Below are 24,537 nucleotides of genomic sequence, written 5' to 3' on the forward strand. Positions count from 1 at the left end.
ATGGTAGCTATAATCATACAGGAGTCTATTATAACCAGTTATACCAAATCAATCTATTCCTATCTTGTTGGAATTTGGTTTGTTTGTGACGGATTCCTTCCCTGCACAGGAAACTCTGTCTCTATAGATTTTAGCAGGAATATGCATTTAGAACCTCTTAAGAACAGACCCCTAGATCATGAATCCACAGTCTAGTACATCCAGTTCCTTAATACCACAGAAGAGAACAAGATTTGTCTTATAGGTTGTGTTGCGGTACAGTGGTGTAACTACAATTCATAAGACCCCATAACAAAACTTTGATGTCCCCCCCCCCCCCAATGTTCCCACCCCTTTCCCCTTGGTGCCCTCCACAGCCTTGGGGCCCATCTCACAAGGGTCATAAAACAAGTGTGGCCATCATGATCGTCACACCATAACAAGCCCAGCCACAAAAACGCCTGATCTGAATATAGTCTCCTGTATTGGAGGAAAGGAAGGTTGGGGCTCCCCGCAGCTCTGGGCCCTCTAGGGATCGCAGGTGCTGCCCCTTCTAGTAGGAAGGTACAATGGTTAAGGGCTCTGCTTGTGACACAGGAGACCAGGGTTTGAATCTCGGCTCTGCCTGTTCAGTTACACCCCTGTTGTAGTACACTTTTTAAATCAACTTTTCTTGATCATTGGCGCATTTACTCAGATATTTGTCTACTCACGCTTTCATACTCCAGCGTAGTCAGCAGGTCATAGTGCTCCTTCCTAAAACACAGGAGCCGGATCCGCCCAGTGATTGGTGCCTCCTCCAGGTTGGTGAACCAGAAGATAATGAAGGCAAGTCCCACGCCTGTGACACCAAGCCACACTTTCCACCTGTTTCGCCACAAGCTCTCTTTGAAGAGTTGGCGTTTGTTTGCCGGCAGAGCTTTCCACCACTTCCTTACGCTCCTGGTATAAAAAGGCAGAGAGGATATGTGCTTAGACCAGGACAAAAACATCTACAAAAAGAAATGAAGCGGCACACAAAAGGTGGTCAAACATCATTTGATGGGCCACCAAATCAACTATTAGATAGGTCCCTCTCTGATCAAATCTTATGAAAGAGGGCTCTATTGCCTGCCCACACACTGCATACCAATTTCCAATAGATTTCAGGATGAAATCTATGTGGACACTCTCCAAGTGTATATGTGTTGACAACTTACTCTGGTTTTCTCTTTCACCCCAAAAACATTCAGATCAGTTAAATTGGCTTGCCCGAATATTGGCCTTGGATTATGATGGACAGATGACAATGCTAACACTCAGCACACACTCGCCCTTACATAGACGCAAACTCCTGCAGGCTCAAGCGCCCCACCGACCTCAGCCTCCCCAGTAGCTGGGATCACAGACGCACGCCACTGCACCCAGCATATGACAGGTGACAATAGTATGGATTACACTGTGAGCCCCTCTGAGGAACAATAAGTATGAAAATTACATACTCTCAAAAACGCTATGGAATATGTCAGCACTCTATAAACACATAATAAATCAATTAGAACATAAAAATGGGTTTAAATGTAAATACAACATCTATCTGTTATCGTAATAAATCCTGACTTGATTTCCATCAATCGCATGGTCAGGCACTTTATCATGTTGAGCCCGAATGACACTTCCAGGTATATTCAGCAAAGAATGGCAAACTTAAAGTGTACCAGAGATGCTATAAGCTAAAAGTTTTATACATACCCGGGGCTTCCTCCAGCCTCATGCGCACGGATCGCTCCCACGCTGACATCCTCAGTCTTCTGTGTCCCGTAACTTCGGCCAGTCGCGGGCAGTCTGCGTAAGAGAAGTGCGCCCTCTAGATATCTCTCTGGCAGCAACAGTGAAATAAAGTGACAGCGCAGAAACGGCAGATTTTCAGTCTCAAGAAAAGTACTTGTAGTGCAGAAAAATATGGGGAAGGGTAGGTGTATACATCCGAAGCAGGAAGAAAGGGCGCAGCAGCCCTAATGGAAAAACGGCACCGTCATAGGCGCCTATCATAAAAGCAGCATTTAGCAGCAAACTAACACATTTTCTATTGTGTTTTAACGCAGTGCGCCTTAGAACACCTAATTTAAAAAAAATTCCCGCGTATCTCAGCCTTGCGTAAGGGGGGCAGGTGGATTAGGTTACAGAGGGGTATTTAGAGTTAGGTGCCACTGGGTGGGGGGGGTTATGTTTAGGCACCACCAGGGGGAGCGTTTAGGGTTAGGCACCACCAAGGGAATCATAGGGTTAGGCATCGATAGAGGGGGGGGGGGGGTTCTGTGTAAAAGTAGGGTTAGGTTTCACAATAGAAAAATATCAGTACATCATACCAATATTCTACTACAGTGTTCTCCCCAGAATTTTTTTCCAGCCGGGTGGCATGAAAAAGTAGCTGGGTGGGGCACGACGGTGGAATGTGCAACTCTGCGTACCAAATATGAGGAATTGAGTTGATGTTAGCCGGGTGGTCACCAAAATTAGCCGGGTGGAGCACCCGGGTAAAAGAGCCTGGGGAGAACACTGTACTATGGAAACTGAGCAGCAAAATATTGCTAATTTGAGTGAAATTCGACCACTGGCAAACCCTGCGCCCTTTTTTCCCCATACGCTTTTTTTCATGTAAAGCGTTTACATCAGCAAACATGTCTACTAACAAATTTTCAAAAGTCCAGGAGGATAAAGAGAGGGAAAGCTCCTCATATAGGCTGCACTAGTGTCACAGCTGATGCTGTTTTTCCAAAAGGGGGAAGCTCCATAATGGTGCTATGCTCTACCAGGTTTAAAGCACATGTGAACTGAGAGGGAAATGGAGGATGACGTATTTCCTTTTAAATGATCCAGATTGCTTGGCTGCCCAGCTGAGCCTCTGTTTCTAATATTCTTAGCCATAGACCCTGAACAAGCATGCCAATCAGGTGTTTCTGACTGACGTCTGACTGGATTAGCCATATGCTTCTTACAGGTGTGTGATTCAGACACTACTGCAGCCAAAGAGCTCAGTAGGACTGTCAGGCAACTGGTTTTGTTTAAAAGGAAACAAAATATGAGAGCCGTCAAGGCAGAGCAGGGCTGCAGGAAAATGGCGGCCGAAAGCCCAGCACAGGAAGCACAAATAGTCTCCAGCGTTGGGTCCCTATTTTCCTATGGGCCTTCTCCTGGCATACAGGCTCCTGCAGCTCACCAGCCTGGAACAGGTGAGCTGCGGCGGGTGAACTGGCCTGGTATCCATTGGACTTCACAAGCCAGTTCTCCTCCTGGGGGATAAACAGCCTGGCCCTGCATTGGCTGAAATCACCAGCCTGGCCCACGGGCCGTAGTTTGCCCACCTATGCTCTATGGGGATAGGGAGCGTGGTTTATAGTGTAGGGCTGGGTTCTGATATGTGTGAACATATATACATCAATGGAGTTACCACATGTCTCAGTAGACATAAAGGCTTTGTAAGATTTAGGCTGCATACACACTTCTCAGTGCGTGAAAGGTCGCCTTTTCTGTCATGTCCTTTTTTGTATTTTTTGTGCGTTCGCCTTTTTTTCCGCACATTCGGTTTTTTTGCGTTTTACATGCGTTTTTCTATTGTGTTTTATGCAAATCACTAGGAAAAAAACAGGAAGCGGAAATACATCAGAAAACCTTTTTTTCTCTCTAAAAAACGCATATTAAATGCATACAAAACGTGTTACATTGTGTCACCATTGACTTCCATTATGTGCGTTTTTGAAAAATATGCAACAAAACCAGCGGTTTTTAAAAGGCATATTATAAAACGCATATGCGTTTTTTTATATTCGTTTTTTGATGCAGCACATTGACTACTATTGCAGGCAAAAACGCTGCATTTTCTACAACGCTAGCATTTCTGCGAAGTGTGTTCCCAGCCTTAGATACAAAATATAACACATTATTACATATAGTAGATTGCAGAAACCGCAGTTGCGTGATTAGATGAAGCCATACAAATAAACATATAAACACAACATCTTTTATGCTTCTACAACATCCATGTCATAGATTTCCAAACAAAATATACCGGTATTTCCACAACTGCAGAAATCTAAGGCCTCATTCACATCACACATGCTTTCGTGCGCATTTGGAAGCGCGTATGATGTGCTGAAACGCAAGGACGGCAGAAGGGTAAAGACAGCCTTCTACCGTTCACATCTACTACGCTGAGCAGCAGTACGATGCGTTATGAAGCACTTGCGTACTGCTGCTTGCATTTTGCCCGCAAGCGCAGAACTAATCCCATCACTGTAATGGATGGGATCAGCAGCACATCAGGCAGCGGTGCAGATGGCGTGCAATCATACGTGTTGCGTTCTGATCGCACGGCCATCTGCACTAAAGAGATGTGAACGAGGCCTAACTGCCCCACAGACTGCCAACAAACGGATGAGTCTTGTTGGAGGTGACAAAACTGATGACAAATCCATTGAGGTAATTTTTAATTCAGGGTAATTCTGATGTTTACCTACACAAAGTATATATAATATATTAAAATACACTGCTGCTTGTTAAATATAAAGCCCTGAATGAGTGAACCAGAAACCAACAGTTGTGTTTTCTCATTAAAATACAATATAAAATTGTCAGTAGCCCTTTAAGCTTTATAGTGGAAATAGCAGATAAATGACTAAATATATAGAAAAGTGAGGCTAGAGCACTTAGAGGCTAATTAGTAAAGTCTGTTTGCAGTACCTATATGGATTACAGTGGCCAGTCACATGATGCTGCACAGGTGGCAGTTGGCCGCATCCAGTCACCAGCCATCATGTGACCAGGCAGAAGTGGGAGGTGCCAGCACCAGCCATCCTGACACCAGTCAACATATTTTGAAAATAAACAAAAGTGGCAGGTGCCAGCACAAGCCATCATGTCACCAGGCAGAAGTGGGAAGGGCCAGCACCAGCCATCATGTGAGCAGGCAAAAGTGGGAGGGGCCAGCACCAGCCATCATGAGACCAGGCAGAAGTGGGAGGGGCCAGCACCAGCCAACCTGTCACCAGCCAGGACAGTTGGCCGCATCCTGTCAGAGAGAAGCGGAGAGAGCAGCAGCAACATTTCTTGCTACAGAATCTGACAGGTAGAAGAGGAAATCGTTCACAGGTAAGTAGATAATTCTGAGGAGAAAGATGAAGAGAAGAAGAAGCAGAAGAAGCAGCAGCAGCAGCCAAGAAGGAGGCGCCTCGAGTCCAAAGAGAAGGATGATGGAGAAAGGTAAGTGGTGCTTATCAGGTTATCTTGATCATTTGGGACATTTTGAACAGAACAGTAACTAATTAGATAAATCACTATCCACAGTAAGAATCCTAATAATATCCAGCAGTGGTTGGATGCTGTAATGATAATAATATCCAGCAGTGGCTGGATTTTGTAGCACCTTTTGGGGGGTCCTCTAAGGGCTGCAGACAAAATGGTGGATCTCTCCCCAGGTTTGACGGTGAGGTGTCCGGCACAGCTGGGAGAGTCTCGGCGGTAATACAGCAGAAGGCCTATGGGAAATAGCGCCCGAAGCCAAACACTGGAGTCTACTTGTATCTCCAGTGCTGGGCTCCGGCCACCATTTTCCTGTAGCCCTGAACTGCCTGCCAGTGCAGGAGATCTGCAGCAGCTGCTGTAATTAGAAACGGAGACCAACACTGGAAAAGAGAAGAGGAGTCACCTGTTAGAGGAGTAAATTGTTTTTATTTTCAGGTGCCACTGCCACCAGGGATATTAGGGAGCACTAACTGCCCCACTACGTGTATCTTGGAGGAGGAAACACTGCCACAATATGCCTGTTTTGGAGGAAACACTGCCACAATATGCCTGTTTTGGGGGAAACACTGCCACATCATGCCTGTTTTTTCAACAGAAAGTAAATGTCCGCAAACACTAGCAAACTGTATGAGTGTGCTTGGGCCCAACAAGAGGAACTATACATGTAGAAAAAGAAAAAGAAAGCCCATATGTACAGCACCACTCCAAATATGAATTAAATTGATACAAATTTTATTAACAAAGATAACATCTGATAATTGACACATTGGAAAGTTCAATATATAAAAACAATTAAAAAGACCACATTGTCCTAAAATTCCAGCTGCAATAATCAAAATCCACCATGCAAATGAATACATGCAAATATAAGAGAATAAATGTCAATATGATGTATACCAACTTGGTGGGCTGCAATATAGAGCCCACCAATGGTAGAACCCGGGTTCAGTATAACCTAAAGTGCATATAACATGTGTAAACAAATATACATATCTAAAGTGCTAATAAAATTTGTATCAATTTAATGCATTATGCCTGTTTTTTGGAGGAAACACTGCCACATTATGCCGTTTTTTTGGAGGAAACACTGCCACAATATGCCTATTTTTGGGGAAAAAGCTACCGCGTTATATGTATTCTGAGGGAACCACTGCCTAATTACAAGTATAATGGGGGAAACGCTGCCGCATTATTCTTATACTGGGGAGAGGGGGGGAACGCTGCCACATTATGTGTATTTATTTAAAGGGGTAAAGGAAAAGATCTCACAACGCACCAATTGTATAGAAGTACAAATACAACATTTTTACTGATCGCTTCCATAGACAAAGACCAAAAAGGCCCACAATAGGGAAACCAAAAATGGGGGAGACAAAAACAATAAAACCATGAATGGAGAGGGGTGGCTGTGAAAGATATACATATACGGCTGGAGTAATGCATTATGAGCAAGGCAGGATAATATATTACAATATAAATAAATAAATAATATGTTACAGCAATGCAGGCGCCTAAAAAATAGAGATATCCAAGAAGAGGGACCCCCCCCCCCCATAACAATCAGTACATTTGTTCTATAAAACATTTGTGTCTCAGATGAATATCCGCAACAGCTACATTTATATCTAGATTGGGTGCAACCGTTGAAGATGCATCAACACCAAACACCTCATATTTTGCCACAAAGATTCGGGTGGCCCTGCACTTGATGCGCCAATTTGTACAAAGGCAGATTTGAATTTATCAGAAATTTCCATTTGTTTTGAGTGGGAACAGTGTGAAGCTTCCATTTTACCAGCAACATCTTCCTAGCATAGAAACATGGGGCACGATTTCACTAAGCTGTGCTGCTACAGTCACTGGACAGTCAGGCTACTGGGCCAATCAAAGTGCAGCAATGCCGTTCTTTGAAACTACTGGACCTGCCTGGCTCCAGGCAGGTTCAGTGGAGCGATGGTTACATGTAACTAAGCGCTCTTTAAACACAGCATAATACTGCGCATGCTAAATAGCGCACTCCTCTTACGTTAGGGATGCCTGTGCAAGGGATCACATGGGAAGTAGGAAGTACCATGGGAGTGTAATCAAACAATTGGTATGCTCAATTCCTGTACAGCCTAAAGCCCAATCTACACGATACGATTATGTGTGCGATTCGATTATGATTCTATTTATGATCCGATTAAATCCGACATGTCCGATCGGTATTTGATTCAATTCGATTTGCCATTGCAAAACAATGGCAAATCAAATCCCTATCGGACATGTCGGACTTAATCGGATCGTAAATAGAATCGTAATCGAAAAACACAAAGAATCCTATCGTGTAGATGGGGCTTAGCCTTCCTGGCGGTAACCCCGAACGTAGTTCGGGGTAAGCCGCGCAGGAGGTTTTCTCAGGCCCTGCTGGGCCGATCTGCGCAATTTTTTTTTTGCTGAACGCAGCTAGCACTTTGCTGCGTCAGCATACCGATCGACGCCGCCCCGCGCCGATTCGCCGCCATCCGCGTCACCGTACAGCACCCCCACCCCCGTAGACCCCTGCGCTGCCTGGCCTATCAGCGCCGGGCAGCGCTAAGGGGTGGATCGGGACTCCCTTAGACGTCACGACGTCCATGACATCGGTGACGTCATCCCGCTTCTTTGAACGGGATTTCCTGATCGCCTATCGCCAGAGGCGATCGGCGGGGCTGGGGGGATGCCGCTGAGCAGCGGCTATCATGTAGCGAGCCCTAGGCTCGCTACATGATTTAAAAAAATAAAAAATAAAAAAAAACGGCTGCGCTGCCCCCTGGCGGTTTTTAATAGACCGCCAGGAGGGTCAATAGGTTAAATATGCTTGGAGAAAATTCAGTTGCAATAAACATTAGTACATATGTATAAATCTCAAAAAATGCATATTTAAATAAGGCAATTGCATGTATAATAAACACCACTGTCTCACATATAGCAGTTAATAAAGGGCCTGATCACACCCATATTTAGAGTCTCTGGTTCATGACTTCTGCAGAAGTCCAAATTTAAAGGGCCAAATCATTGTTAACCATCAGCCATTATTTAAAGTCTCTGGTGCATAAGTTATGCGGGTAGGTAAAAGCACACAGTCCAAACAGAATAAATGAACAGAAAAAACAGTCCTGATAGAGCACAAGTGATCGCCGATGGGTTGGCGCCTTCCGTGCAGGTGTGGGGGTGCGCCCGCCCCATGTGACAACGTGTCCACGTCACCAGGAGCATACTGAGCCAGCTCCCGATCATATATATAGCGAGGTAACAAACAAACCGATTAGTATTTTCTAAAGCCGCATCTGCACGCGTAGATGCGGCCGCGATGCTCCTTATCCAATCTTCATTTTTTAATACAAAAAGTTTCCAATACAAAAAATGGACTTAACATCTCTCTTCCGTAATAGATACAGCAAATACAAAAATATATGAGGTCTCCTGTGGGGTGTACAGAGTTGCTGATGTGTGTGAAATGTGCCTAGAAGCTGTGCAATGCTGATAAAGTGTTGGGGGTTTGACGTGTAAAAGCTGCATCTGGTCCATGATAGTCACTGACTGCTGCACTCACTGTGAAACCAGAAGTGACATGTGATAGTTGCACTGATGTCACTGTCCCTAGTGTGGGTACCACACTCTGCACTTAGTTCCTTGCACTGCACTCCTCAGATTCACACCTGACCTGACAAAGAAAGCTAATATGTGTCCTAATCTTTTATTTGCAATATTATAAGATAACCAATAAATAGCTGAATTAAATAATTGTGATCTGGTGACACCTTAATGTGTTTTGTATTTAATCCCAACAGATGTCCCCGTGTCCCTCGAGACCCTCTTCTTCCAGCGATGGCTTGGAGAAGGCAGCTACGGCCAAGTCCTGCAGGCAACACACTCAGCAACAGGTAGGGAATACGCAATCAAGGTCATCAAGAAGAGGACCCTGGTATCCCGTGGGGGGATGAAACGCGTCATTCTGGAGAGCCGGATCCTAAGAAGCGCATCAGGATGTCCCTTCCTCATCCAAGGAAGGTTTGCTCTCCAGACTCCGGTAAGTTCACCCACTATGGTAAATATCACTGAGTAATGACTGTTACAGTATAAAAGCGAACTCTATGTTCTCTTTTTACAGGATCTGCTAATGATGGGAATGGACCTTGCCCGAGGTGGAGATCTGCATGACCTTCTACGGAACAGAGGACCTCTAGACATCAGCACAGTGAAGTACGTAATAAATATGATTTGTGTCTTGTCTTTATAGGTGTGGCAGGCATAGCACTTGCTATAGGAGCGCTATGCCTGCACGTAGGGCTCAGAGACACTACAAGCGGTTTTAGTTCATGAACACGTTCTGAGTGCTTTTAAAAAAAACTGCTCCCATTCATTTGTATTAAAATGGCAGTAAAAGCATATAAAAATCGATGCGATCGCGTAAAATCGCAAACGTTGACAATTTTAAGGGATCGCATCGATTTTTACGCAATTTTAGAGCGATTTTAATGCAAGTTAGTGGGAGCGATTTTTTTAAAAGCACTAAGACTCTGATGATCTGAAAGTGCTCAGAAAAACGCTTATAGTGTGTCTGATCCCTTAGCGGCTTAGAGGGCCCATGTTCTGACTTCTCAGACGCGTTGTTAGGGGCAGAGACTCAGTGCCCCAATTGTTGCTGTCAGCAGCCTGAGCCCCATGCTGCAGCCGCTGACACATCACATAGCTCCTAACTGTCCCTCTTTTGAAGGGACAGTCCCTCTTTGAGAACCAAATCCCTCTGTCCCACCTTCTTCCTTATTTGACCCTCTTTCAAGATTGATGTAGAGATCTGCTTGGTATATGTATTTTTCTACTGAAAAATGTGCTTAAAGTGACACTGAAGCGGAAAAAAAAGTATGATATAATCAACTTTGTATAGTGTGGATAATTCATAGAACATTAGTAGCAAAGAAAATAATCTCATTTTTATTTTCGGTTATATAGCTTTTCTTTATAACATTGCATCATTCTCTAATATTTGCTGTTTAAAAACGACACTATATTTTAAACTATGAAACAGAGCAGAGCTAATGACCCTTTGAACTTAACTGAAGTAAAACCTTAAATAAACAGGAAACAGTGAGAGACAGGTTGAGATAAGTGCTTCTGAAACAGCACTGTAACCAACCAAGTTTGGTCAGAGAGCTCAGAGAAGCTCTTTTGCATAGATAATTTCCTGTACTGGAAACAATATGAGACTCCTGTCTGTGCTACCAATGTTTTATAGCTGTACTACACATACAAATTATTATATAATACGTTTTTATTTTTTTCACTTCAGATTCTATTTTAACTGACTCTAATGCTGCGTACATACTGGCGACTACGGTCGTTTGAAATAGCTAATTAACGATCGTTCCGCCGACAATCGGGGAAAAAACTTTACCCAACGATCATTAACTCAAACGACATCGGGAAGATGGAAATATCCAACCTGACGGATCGTATCTACCGAGAATCGTTGCAAAACTATAGTGTGTACAGACATCGGCCGAGAACGATCGTTACAAGGGCCAATGCGCCTGCGTTGAATTCTGCCCAGCTTCAGTACTTCCTGTGTAGCGCGGCCGTAAAGATTGTTACATTGCTCATTTCAATTAAACTTTGTTTTCAAGTTAACAATCATATATTTGTATCTATTGTAACTCCATGTCAGTGTTTTTTTTTTTTTTTTTTTATATAAATATGTACGCAACATTTCCTTCTGATCGTTCTTTTCTGCGAGAACGATAGTTAAAATGTGTATGATGATCGCTGCATCCCATCGTTGCATTCCTATCGTTGCCGTATCGTTCGTCTTTCAATTATCGTTCCTAGCGAACGATAGTTATCGCAAGTGTGTACGTAGCATACACTTTATTCCCAGCAATTAAACTGATGTTTCATATTTTCAAATATCAAGCACAGGTCAGCATTTAAAATGAAGAAAAAATAATGATTATAGAAAGGAACAGTCTGGTTAGAATGATAAAACTACATGTTTTGATTTTGAAGTGTGGCGGGGGTGTGGTTAGAGGTGTGTCTTAAAGAGGATCTGTACGAAGAAAAAATGCCACTGGGGGGTACTCACCTTGGGAGGGGGAAGCCTCTGGATCGTATCGATGCTTCCTCTTTCCTCCTCTGTCCCACGGTGGTCTCGCCGCAGGTCCAGGAACGGTGGGCATGTAAATAATTACCTTCCAAGCTCCAGCGCAGGCGCAGTAGTGACTCTCAGCTCCGAAATAGGCGGAAATAGCCGATTCCAGTTGGGTAAGCTCTACTGCGCAGCAGGCGCAAGTCTCCTGCCCTTTAGGCCTCGTTCACATTGGGTGCGTTGAAAAACATGTAAAAGCACATGATAAAAAAAGCATGCGTCTCTGTGCGGGTTTCAGTGCGCTGCGCTGCCCTTTTTTACGCATGTTTGGCTTATTGCGGCAGTAGCAGTTGTCAAGAAAGCTTTGTTTTCATATTAAAATGTATTTTTTTTTTTGCAATTAGGGGTAAAAAACGCATGCACTTGTATGCGCTAAAAAAGCGCACCGATTCACTTGCACTGATGTTCGCTTTACAGCTCAACGTGCAGAAATGCATGCAACACTATGTTTTTGTAACGCAGCTCAGCGCAGAACATAGATGTAAACCAGGCACACTAATTACATGGGAAAGTCAATACTTTGCAGAACGCACAGCGCAACGCACTGTGAAAAGCGCACAGAAACGGCCCTGTGTGACCGAGGCCTTTATACTTTCCTAGTAGTTCTGGGTCACCACGAGCTATCTGGGCATTACTTGATGTATATGTGGTGGTGGTGTGCTTTGTTGTTTTTGTCGATTTCTTTTATATTTCAGGTTGATGGGGCTGTGAGGCAACAGTGGGCGTTCCTACAGAAAAAGCATGTTGGTCTGGGATTGGTCATCAAGAGGAGTGCGGGAAATACAGCATCCAATGTGAAAGGGCGGTATGGGTTATATAAATGGCTTCTTGGGGGCTGTCTGCAGTTTTAGGAGCAGCCATCTGAACTACCCCCTTGTCGCTGGCACAGATTTGTTTGGTAGTATTTTAGAGTCTCTCATTTGGTGTGAGAGGGCTTTGATATTTTTATCTGCTACTTGGTTTGGATCTTTGGGGATTTATTGTTTGGGTAAATTTGCCAACTAATGTGGGTTGGTTTTGAATCTCTGAGTTATTGTTTTACACAACTAGGCCTGGTGCACACCAAAAACCGCTAGCAGATCCGCAAAATGCTAGCAGATTTTGAAACGCTTTTTCTTGTTTTTCTGTAGCGTTTCAGCTAGCATTTTGCGTTTTTGGGAAGCGTTTTTGGTGTAGTAGATTTCATGTATTGTTACAGTAGCTGTTACTGAACAGCTACTGTAACAAAAAACGCCTGGCAAACCGCTCTAAAGTGCAGTTTTTCAGAGCGGTTTGCGTTTTTCCTATACTTAACATTGAGGCAGAAACGCATCCGCATTCCAAAATCTGCAGCAGCCCGGGAGTATGTGTTTCTGCAAAACGCCTCCCGCTCTGGTGTGCACCAGCCCATTGAAATACATTACCCAAGCGTTTCCACATCCGCAAGCGGATCGCAAACGGTATCCAAACCGCTCTGGTGTGCACTAGGCCCTATTGACTATTAATATTGGTTTCAGTGTTCTGGAACTGAAAGTTAAAAAAGTTGAATAAAACTTTTAAATATTTTATCAATACCCTAATAAAAGCCTGTGACCAGTTTTATATCAAATAAAAAAAAGATTTAACCACTTCAGCCCTCAGTCGTTTTCACTTTATGCATCCGAGCAATGTTCACCTCCCATTTATTAGCCTATAACTTTATCACTACTTATCACAATGAACTGATCTACATCTTGTTTTTTCCACCACCAATTAGGCTTTCTTTGGGTGGTACATTTTGCTAAGAGCTACCTTACTGTGAATGCATTTTAACAGTAAGAATAAGAAAAAAAAATTGAACAAATTCATTATTTCTCAGTTCTCGGCCATTGCAGTTTTAAAATAATACATGCCTCCATAATTAAAACCCACGTATTGTATTTGCCCATTTGTCCCGGTTATTACACCATTTAAATTATGTCTCTATCACAATGTATGGTGACAATATTTTATTTGGAAATAAAGGTGCATTTTTTCCATTTTGAATCCATCACTATTTACAAGCTTATAATAAAAAAAAATATAGAAATATTTCATCTTTACATAGATATTTAAAAAAAAGTTTAGACCCTTAGGTAAATATTTACGTGGGTTTTTTTTGTAAATTTTTTTTTATTATTATTAAACATTTTATTTAGGTATTTTTGGTAGGGTGGGATGTAAATAGTAATTTTTTTAACGTAAATATATGTTTATTTTTTTTTAGGTAGATGTAGTTTTACTTTTTGGCCACAAGATGGCAACTTTAGGTTTGTTTACATGACGTCACTCTAAGCGTAACATGTACGCTTAGAGGGACCTAGGGGGCCGTAGGAGGCAGAAAAAGCGAGGCTTCCGAGAGAAGCGGTCGCTTTTTCTGCGGGGGAGAGGAATCAGTGATTGGGTACCATGGCCTGATTCATTGATTCCTGGGCTAACGATTCGCGGCCGGGAGCGCGTGTGCACGTGCCTGATCAGCCGAGGGAACGCACATGGCCTCCTGGACGTAGCTTCTACATCCAGGAGGCTTAAATGGTTAATATATTTAATCAACAGCATGAGTTTTTTAATGGGGTAAAGTTTATTAAAAGTATAAGTAAATGGTACCTGAATTCCCAGGCACATGAGACTCACCTGTATTTCTATTTACAGATTCTATGCTGCGGAGATCGTCTGCGCCCTCCAGTACCTCCATTCTAAGGGCTACATTCACAGGTAAGTTACCCCTTTCCCATGTGCAACAATCCCCCTTCCATGTGTAGGTAACCCCTTCTATGTGCAGCTACCCTTTTCCACAAGCAACAGTCACCTTTCCATGTGCAGCTACCCAGGGCTGGGCTGAGGCAGAGGCTGGATAGGCTCCAGCCTCTGAGCACAGAGCTGTGAGGGCACGGGGAGCCCAACTACTTTCCTCCCTCCCTCTCCTCAGGCCCCCTGCCTGTCACTGTTTAGCAGCATGTTCGCTCACCCCATCTGCAGCATTATGGAGTGCAGAGGGAGAGGATTACAAGCAGCAAGCACTCACCTCCTCTGGGTTCCAGGTGCTGGAGGTCCTGTCTGTCTTCTCTGCACCACCACCGCTCTGTACTTCCTGCTTCTCAGAACAGAAACTAGAGCCCAATCTGAGAAGCAAGGAGTACAAGGCAACAGCAGTGTAGAAAAGACAGAAAGTATCTCCAGCACCTGGTCCACTTCACAATGCTGCTGATGGGGAGGTGGGCTTCCTGTTAGTGTATGGGGGCACATCTGGCTATTATTCTGGGGAGTGGGCAGCCTGATCCTAGGGGCACACCTGGCTACTACTGTTGAAAGGGCTGACTAATACTGGGAGCACATCTGGCTATTAGGGAAGGGGGTGCACTTTAGAATGTCCACAACTGTGCTGGAAAACCTTGTTCCAGCCCTGCAATTACACCCTTCCATATGCAACAGTTCTCCTTCCATGTGCAGCTTTCCCTTTCCTTGTGCAACAGTCCTCCTTCCATGTGCAGCACTCCCATTTGCATGTGCAGCTACCCCCTTCCATGTGCAGCAGCCCCCCCCCCCCCCCTTTTAGTATACAGTCCACATTTGCAGTAGACCAATTCTATGTGGACTCTCCCCACGGCTGAATGTAGTCTCCACATGGGCAATATTACAGTAAGTTCCTGAATAAGGACCCATGGGACTAATTCACAAAGCTTTTCTGTTGCATTAACTCACCTTACTTATTAAAGCGGACCCAAACCAAACATTTTTTTAATTCAAAATATTTAGTTGCACCACTCTGACACATACAAATATAAATAAACACTCCTTCACGCCTATGAGCATTTCAGTGCATGCTTTTCACCCTTCTCTTTGCATACCTTGGGTAATACAGGTGGCAGCCATTAGCAATTCCTCCTTTGCTGGACACCATCTACTCCACCAGTTTGCCGGATTATTTGCCGGCAATATGAAAGGAAGGGAGGGGTTTCTCCAATAAAAGTAAAATAGTTTATATTTGTCACCATGCAGCTGAAAAAAGGCTGCAATTTATTATTATAATTTAGAAAATAGATTTTATTTCTGAAATCTTGTATTTTTAGTTTGGGCCCACTTTAACTAATTTATCTCTGCTTAAATTTACTTAACTCATGGTTTATCTCTCCTTATCTGTTTATCTTATGCATTAGCTCTCCTTAAGGTGCGTACACACGCACTACCAGCGGCAATGACTGATCCGCTGGACCCTCCCGCCGGGCGGATGTTCAGCCGACAGTATTGCGTGTGTACGCACTGTCGGTGGACTGATTTAGCGGTCAGCGGATCGTTCAGAAACAGCCTTATCAGTCCGCCGACTCCGCGTACACACGCACTACTGTCGGTTGAACGTCCGCCCAGCGGGAGGGTCCAGCGGATCCGTCGCTGCCGCTGGTAGTGCAGGTGTATGCACCTTTACAGTTAGGGGCCTATCACACATCAGAATTCATAGAGCGTTTTCTGAATTCGCATTCGCCACACTCCTAATGGAAATCAATGGCACCACACTAAATGTTTTGCGATTTAACACAAATTCTTGCATTTGATTTGTCTGCAGATAAAAAAAGGCCTACATGCATGAATTTTTTCCTGACAAACATGGGAATCCCATATCATGCAAGTCAATGGATATGCAAATTAAAAGTTAATTACATACAAATTCATGTTAATGAACTCCATGAATACACATGGCAAACAACATAATATGAAAATTTGCATATAAAACGTAAAAAAAAAAAAAAAAAAGAAGACTGATAAGAAACAGCACAAAATGCAGAATCACAAATACAAAAAAGGGTCCATAAATGGTCCAAAAATCACAGGGATAAGCGTGAAGACACCCTTTAGGGTAAAAAAAAAAAGTAACCTTTGTGAATGATCCCCCTTGTGAGTTATCTCCTTATCTGAATATCACCTTGTTTATACAATAACTTTGTAGTGCTCAGCAAGCATGCAAATCACTGAAAGTGAAGGATTAAGTGAATGTTAAAAGTTTGGTATTACTTGTTTCCTGTTTTTACATATTTTTTTACTTACTAGATGATAAAAGGGTATTGTTCCATTAAGGTGAGAAAACAATAAGGAGTGATAACTTATGACAAAAGCTTAGTACATTAGGGTGTAAATAGATTAATTTCTGATTGGTTGCTGCTGTAGGCTGCTACATTGTGATCTGTCCTTTTACAGGAACCGCAGTGCATTACATGTTATATTGATAACTTACAATATGTCACAGTTGTATGACAGAATGTCTATTTTACAGGGACCTCAAGCCCGCAAATATCCTTCTCGATGGTACTGGCCATATCAAGTTGGCGGACTTTGGGCTGGCGATGGAGGGAACCGCATCCAGGATATGTGTCGGCACCCGAGACTACATGGCCCCAGAGATGAGGCAACGCCTGGAATACGACGCTGCAGTGGATTGGTACTCCTTCGGCGTGGTCCTCTACGAGATGGTAAGTGGTATGTCACGTGATCCCGACAGTGTGTACTTGGACTACGTCACCCGGGACCTCCTTACAAAGGTTAGTATATTATTACAAAAGTTAGTATAGCAAATATTGCAGAAAATATACGTTTATTTCATTTACTTTTAATGTTTTATTATTTTTCAGCTCCTCTGGGCAGATCCACGTGTGCGCCTGGGAGCCAACGGCGACATCAGAAGACACGCATTCTTCAGAGGCATCAACTGGGTGGCGCTGGAAGGACTTCATATGGTGCCACCAATCATCCCTGAACAAGTAAGCATGGAGACCTGAAATACTATAAACTCCACCTATGAAAACGGTAGCTAAATCTTTTCTCTCATTGCAGCCCCCAGAGACGGCGAACCTCCCTCACAGGACACTTCAGGAAATGATGACAGCAATCGGTGAGGACCAGATGGACCCAACTGGACCAGAGGACCAGCAGCTTCTCCAGGTATTCTCTTTTCAGGGCAGAGAAGGGCAGAGCCGGCTCGTGGACCCCGACTGTTGGAACCTCAAGGCCTTGGAACCCTGGCAGGAGCGCAGACTGTGGCACATGGTACGGATTTAGCACATTTAGCATATATGTTTCTGTCTGGTGCATGTATTTGTTTAGCTAATTACTCTTTATTCCTGTTTCTCCATCCTTAGAGGACCTGTGTCGTGAAGCTCGCCAGATGTGACTGAGGAAATGATGACAGCGGTGGACGAAGCTTTGTGCTCAGGACTGACAACATGTCGGTAAGATTTCTCATCTCTTTACACAAGAAATACAGGGAATAACAAACACACCTTGGGCTCAATTCTCACAGAAGTCGGACTACTGAAAAATGTAACAACTGTTCTCCTCCCCGCCTTTGTTAGCAGGCTCAGATTTACCTCACAGGAGCCTACAAGCACAAATGTCCTGGCACCTTAGACATAGCCCTCCATGAACCTACAAGCCCCCACCGAACCATACCACAAGTCGGCTGGCTGGCTTAGCTGTCACTTCTCCCTTATTTTGCTTGCCCGTCATAGGTAGCTACAGTTGCAGCTTTGCGACACGATTGACCAGCCAACTCGATTATGCTATCCAATCTGATAAAAATCAGTGCTGCAACAAGCGTGCCCGATTGGCTATTTTGACAGATTTTGAGCCAAAATCGGTCAAATGTATCAGACTGGGAAATCTCTGGCCGATGGGGTGCATCGAGGTAATGGTGTGCGATATCAGGACCAGATCAAATGAAATCTGATTGGTTAGTACAAGTGAATGCACTAAAAATGTTTTTGTTTGTTATTCATCTTGATAAAGGAGCCCCAGTGAACATTATTTCTTGCTAACACCATATTACTGTTTTTTCTTCCATAGAAGACCTCTGTGCGGAAGAAGACCAGACGATGACGGACGCAGAGACCAGAGGTGACAGATGAGGGACCTGGAGGCATCGTCCAACAGAAGAGGACATCGGGGTAAGTCCTTTTCTTCTTCCCTTTGACAGACATACACTGACTGAGAAACACACATTGGGCTCAGCTCATAAAGAATGGGAGTTATTGGAAATAACAGCTTTTTTTCTTCTTAGCTATCTTAAAAGTTCTTCAACAAACATCTGTTTATTTTATCTACAGTCCCCTGCTGGAGATAGAATAACGCTGTTATCATTTCATCTAACTCCCATTCTTTGTGACTTGTGCTCCATGACCGGTATACGCCAACACTGTCTGACATTCACCACAAGACACAGACACACAGGAGCTGATTTACTAACACAGTTGCAGTAAAAACTGGAGCAACATAGATTCAGCTGCTTGGAGCAACCAATAAGATAGCGTGTTTCCTCCAGCAGCTGAACCATGATTGGCTGGCTGCACTGTTTAACTGCTCCAGTATTCTTTACTGCAGTGTTGGTAAATCAGCCCTTTGGACATTCACTGACTGACAAACACTGACAGATTTAGCTCGACTCTTACAGACCAACATTCATAGGGGCTGATTCATCAAGATGGGTGAAAAAAACTGGAGGAACCAATTAGCTTCCAGCTGCTAAGTGCAGGAAAGGCTCTGAATGGCAGCTCAGGCTACCTGCCTCACTTTTGCTCCAGTTTTCTTTCTTTCTTGATAAATGAGCCCCACTGACTGCAGAGATGTAGGGAAAGTTAGATTCCATCCACAGACAGGGCAGTAGTTTAGAGAGTAGCTAGGGACACACACACACACACACACACACACACACACACACACACACACACACACACACACACACACACACTAAGGCATAGGAGATGATGATGACTAGCATCAGTTAGTATAGGTTAGTGATAGTGTAGAGTAGGTCCTGCCCCATGAGAGCCTACCTTGTCGCTGGTGGGCAGGCTTACGGTCTTTTTGGTCAAAAATGCATGTTTAAATTATCAAATTGGGTAATGCCAGACACACACAGCCAGATTTGTTTCTGATTGGTTAGTAGTAGGTCAACAAAATGTTCCAACATTGCTTAGTGCCCCACCCAACTGAATGCAATCTTATGCCTGGCTATATAATATGGGGGGGGGGTTACCATTCATAATTAAGCTACCATTTGGATTCAGTGACTGTCATCTCATGTCTATATGCTCTATTCTATCGAGATGACTTTCTTCTGCATACAGCTGTTTTCCTTCTTATTTGAGAAAAACTGGGCAACCTTTAGGCAGCTGGGCCTTTTTTATAGTGTGAAGTGGGTAATAATAGAATTGCTTATTGGTTGAACAGGAGAAGCTGTATAACCCGTATGGTGGATGGGGTTATTGCTTTCATCACAGAATTGCATTTTTGGCCAAGATGATTAACCAAAGGGCTCTTAGCTGTGTAAAATATGAAATAAAGGTGCTCAATGGGGCCTAAGTTCCAACATGCCTCAAAAGTAATAACGTTATAGAAAAGCAGCCATAATGCCTACTGACTCCTTTTATTTCCTGCTTGGTCTGTCTATATTCAGCCTGAGGGCTAGCAGGAGCATGGTGCTCTTCACAGGCTAGGATAGGTCTAGCAACAGGGAGAATTTTCATTGGTCCACCATGAACCAATCAGAATTATCCCTGTTGCTGAGGATTCATATTGGTCTTTTGCAGTCCAATGGCGATCTCTATGCTTATTCCCGCTGCTGGGCTGTGTAGGAGAGATCGATCGGCAGCGGGATATGTATTATGTCACGGTAGTGATCGAAACGGGCGAAGCGGATGCGCTACTAGCCTAGTGAGAATGGTCAGTATTCGTTCTCATAAGCTTTCATGGCATACATTTTCCTGTCTGGTCCGGGAAAATGTGACAAGTTCGGACTCTACGTTCCACTTGCGTTACGCTGCAAGCGAATACATTTTTTTATTAACATTCGGCGGATTAGGTGGAGACGGATCCTATTTTTAACATTAGAATCCACTTCCTGCACTAAGTGGAGCATTAATAGGCATTACTGCAATGATAAAACACCACAGGAGAGGTTAGTGTAATAAAGTAAAAATAGGATATTTAAAAATTGCAATTCTTGTAGAGATGATGGGAGAGTCGGACCACTGGTCAGACTCTTCTCCAGCACAGATTCTCAGTAAGGTCTAGAATCCCTGTGTAAAAATGATGTCTCATGCTCTTTCACAATTTCAGCCCATTGATTTCTGGCACTGTCATCTTGGAATATGCCCATGCAATCAGGGAAGAAAAAAATTATCTGATGGTCATTCCGTATATTCAGGTAGCAAGCTGGCATACTTGAGATGAAGGCGTCTGAAAAAAAGGGCGCAGAGGTTTGCCGCTAGTAAAATATTGCTGCAATTAGCGATATTTTACTGATGGTTAAACCTAATCCTACTCTCACACAGAACCCTCCCCTAGTGGTGCCTAACCCTAAGACCCCCCCCCCCCTGTGGAAGACCCCTCCTAGTGCCTAACCCTAAGACCCCCCTGGTGGTGCCTAACCTTAAAGGAAACCCAAAGTGACATGTGACATGATGAGATAGACATGTGTATGTACAGTGCTTAGCACTCAAATAACTATGCTGTGTTCCTTTTTTTCCCCTCTGCCTGAAAGAGTTTAATATCAGGTATGTAAGTGGCTGACTCAGACCTGACTCAGACAGGAAGGGACTACAGTGTGATCCTCACTGAAAATGGCTTCTGAGAGCAAGAAATAGGTAAAAAAAAGGGGGAATTTCTTATCAGTGAGGGTCACGCTGCAGTCACTTCCTGTCTGAGCATAAGTTATTTGTGTGCTAGGCACTGTACAAACAAATGTCTATCGCATCATGTCACATGTCACTTCGGGTATCCTTTAACCCATTCGCGTTCCGTCGTTTTCACTTGAGCAATGTTCACCTCCCATTGATTAGCCTATAACTTTATCACTACTTATCACAATGAACTGATCTATATCTTGTTTTTTCCGCCACCAATTAGGCTTTCTTTGAGGTGTACATTTTACTAAGAGCCACTTTACTGTAAATGCATCTTAACAGGAAGAATAAGAAAAAAAAACGGAAAAAAATTCATTATTTCTCAGTTTTCAGCCATTATAGTTTTAAAATAATACATGCCTCCATAATTAAAACTCACATATTGTATTTGCCCATATGTCCCGGTTATTATACCGTTAAAATGATGTTCCTATCACAATGTATGGCGACAATATTTTATTTGGAAATAAAGGTGCATTTTTTCCGTTTTGCATCTATCACTATTTACAAGTTTCAAATAAAAAAAAATATAGAAATATTTCATCTTTACATTGATATTTAAAAAGTTTAGACCCTTAGGTAAATATTTACATGTTTTTTTTATTGTAATGTTTTGTTTTGTTTTTTATATTAAACATTTTATTTGGGTATTTTTGGGAGGGTGGGATGTAAACAATAGTTTTATAATGTAAATGTGTCTTAAGTTTTATTTTTTTTACTTTTAGTTGTAGTTTTACTTTTTGGCCACAAGATGGCGGCAATGAGTTTGTTTACATGACGTCACTCTAAGCGTAACATACGCTTAGAGAGACGAATGGGGGAGGCAACAGCCAGAAAAAGCTAAGCTTCCGAGAGAAGCTGTCGCTTTTTCAGCGGGGAAGAGGAATCAGTGATCGGGCACCATAGCCCGATTCACTGATTGCCTGGCTAACGAACCGCAGGCCGGGAGCGCGCATGGTTCCTGGACATAGTTTCTACGTCCAGGAACTAAAGTAGGTTAAGCACCCCTACCCAGTGGTACCTAACCCTAGCCCCTCTCCTAACCAGGCACCAGGGGTTTGTAGTAAAGAAAATTGCAGCATTGCATAGTGGAAAACAGAAACAGCAGACCCAGAATGTTGTAGTTGCCTCCTCAAGTGTGTACAGGTGTTCCCTGACGTCCGCTGAGAACATTTTAACAATTGAACATGCTAGAAATTCATACCCACTGGCTATTGTCATGTATCACTGCTGGCACTGGCAGCTTGTTCCCTGCATTTCTGAAGTAGTGCACATGCTCCGTACGTCATGCGTGACCCCAGTGCACGCGCTCCACTAGGGTCACCCAGAGAACTATTAATCAGGTAGAAGAGCCGCCCAGGAAGAGTGGAGGACCGTAGTTGTAAAGCGCAGGTGTCCGCTGTGTACAGAAACTATCGGAGGAGAAGAGGACCATGTGTGGAGCTGCAGGACCAGAGCAAGGGAGAGAGGAGCGCGGCAAAATACGCGAGTATTATGTTACAGCGAAGCGGATGCGGCAACTAGCCTAGAGAGGACAGTATCTGTTCTCATACGCTTTCATGACATAGATTTTCCTGTCCGGTCAAATGTGCCAAGTTCAGACTCTACGTTTCACTTAGCGTTCTGCTTGCCCCTGCCTCTCCCCTCCCCTCTCAGGGAACCTAAACTGAGAAGGATGTGGATTTTTCCTTTCAAAATAATACCAGTTGCCTGACTCTCCTGCTGATCCTGTGTCTCTAATACTTTCAGCCACAGCCCCTCAACAAGCATGCAGATCAGGTGCTCTGACAGAAGTCAGACTGGATTAGCTGCATGCTTGTGTCAGGTGTGAGATTCAGCCACTACTGCAGCTAAAGAGATCTGCAGGGCTGCCAGGCAACTGGTATTGTTTAAAAGGAAAAATCCATATCCCTCTCAGTTTAGGTTCCCTTTAATTAAATCCTAACTAAAGTCAGCAGTAATACTATGTACGCACGTCACGATTTTACCAACAATTTTTTGCGCAACAAGTGGTTGTTTCCTTGATATTGCAACGTGAGTACAGGCACACGACCAACAAAACATCTCTTAGCGTTTTGCCTCAATTACAACCGTCACGGCCGATTGGATGGTTAAGATCCCTGACGACTCCCGCAAAAAGAACCGCGATCGCCTCGTTCACTCCCAACAGGTAAATCGCGCTTAGCCCACCGGCAGTAAGAAGCGTCGCTAACGACCATCGTTAAGGGGGCATCGCTGGTCCTGTCGGATGGAAAGTTTGGAGCTTAATTCATAGCTTTGGCTGCCTGGGCAGATGAGGACAGCTGTAGGTTGCTGAAGATGTATGGACCAACACAATAGCCATTTGCTTTTTTTTTCCCCTTTCAAACTTTTCAGTGCACACTTATTGTTTTAAATGCATGTTACAGTAAGCTGTGCCTGAACTGGTTTTACAAAACATCCAGTGTAGAATAGTAAGGGGGGGGGGGGGAGAGAGAGAGAGAGAGAGAGAGAGAGAGAGAGAGAGAGAGAGAGAGAGAACTCAGCTTGCCGGGCAGAGCTAGGCAGATTCCCACTATGGCTGACTATCCAGCAGAGGGCTGCTCGTTTTAGGACTACCGAATCAGTCTCCTGTTTATGTACCGTATCTGTCTGTGTGTTGTAGACCTGGCTTGCCCGACCTCGAGAACTATCTTCCCTGTTGGAAGATAGTTCACAGACCTGTCAGTGACACTTCACCTTTGGTGTCACTCACTCTCTGGTCCTTCCCACTCTCAGCCTGGCTCCGCCCCTTGGGGAGCATCAGAACTTTGGAAGGAACCAGATCTCTAAGCAGTATCTCGTACTGCCTAGCACCTTCTATACGGGTGCTCTCCTCAAAGTACTACTGTTGCACCAAACACTCATACTACTCAGGTGTCCAGAGGTTAGAGGATATATCTGATTATCGGTGATACTGCAGATCATCAACAATCGGGTATATATCTGTATTCTCGGTGATACTGCAGATCACCGGTAATCAGATCCTCTCTGTGTTACACCGATCGTTACAGTAAGTACATGAAAACATATTAAAAGCATATTTAAAAAACAACAACAAAAAAAAACATTTTTTGGGGTGAGGGGGGCAGCACTGGAAGGAGGCAGGGAAGACTCAGCAGGATCCAGAGCCTTCCCTCTCTATAGGTAAGTATCTGACTTTTTTTTGTTTTCTGTCACTACAGATTTGCTTTAAAGAGGATCTGTAACAAAAATAAACAGCCCCTGGAGGTACTTACCTCGGGAGGGGAAAGCCTCGGGATCCTAATGAGGCTTACCCCGTCCTCTTCCCACTCTGTGATCCCCCCCCCCCCCCTGAAAAAACAGGTGCATGTAGAGGCGTAATATTTACCTTTCAGCTCCAGCGCAGGCACAGTAGTGGCTTTCTGAACGCCTCCGGTGGAAATAGGGTCTGCCGGACTGCGCGACTCA

The 24,537-nt window shown here is 43.8% G+C and overlaps 2 protein-coding genes across 4 annotated transcripts in view; one reads left to right on the top strand and one right to left on the bottom strand.

Moving 5' to 3' along the window:
• OMA1 (OMA1 zinc metallopeptidase) overlaps window positions 1–24,537 on the bottom strand; it is a 126,024-nt gene that overhangs the window by 88,808 nt on the left and 12,679 nt on the right. The window contains exon 2 of the mRNA XM_068239412.1: window positions 693–921. Coding sequence (XP_068095513.1) covers window positions 693–921 — 229 coding nt within the window. The remainder of the gene's footprint in view (window positions 1–692; window positions 922–24,537) is intronic.
• On the top strand, window positions 5,040–19,200 carry LOC137522441 (protein kinase C delta type-like). Of its 3 annotated transcripts, none has more exons than XM_068242502.1 (9): window positions 5,040–5,217; window positions 9,072–9,310; window positions 9,392–9,483; window positions 14,072–14,134; window positions 16,686–16,950; window positions 17,041–17,169; window positions 17,243–17,455; window positions 17,548–17,637; window positions 18,251–19,200. In XM_068242502.1, exons 1-8 carry the CDS (start codon window positions 5,133–5,135, stop codon window positions 17,581–17,583), a joined length of 1,122 nt encoding a protein of 373 aa, XP_068098603.1. In that variant the 5' UTR covers window positions 5,040–5,132; the 3' UTR covers window positions 17,584–17,637; window positions 18,251–19,200. The 3 variants fall into 3 exon arrangements, with proteins under 3 accessions (XP_068098603.1, XP_068098604.1, XP_068098605.1); XM_068242503.1 differs by having other exon boundaries at window positions 16,686–16,881; XM_068242504.1 differs by lacking the exons at window positions 5,040–5,217; window positions 9,072–9,310; window positions 9,392–9,483 and adding an exon at window positions 12,036–12,227.

Source organism: Hyperolius riggenbachi, chromosome 6 (genome assembly GCF_040937935.1).
Source record: "Hyperolius riggenbachi isolate aHypRig1 chromosome 6, aHypRig1.pri, whole genome shotgun sequence".
NCBI classification, from domain to species: Eukaryota; Metazoa; Chordata; class Amphibia; order Anura; family Hyperoliidae; genus Hyperolius; species Hyperolius riggenbachi.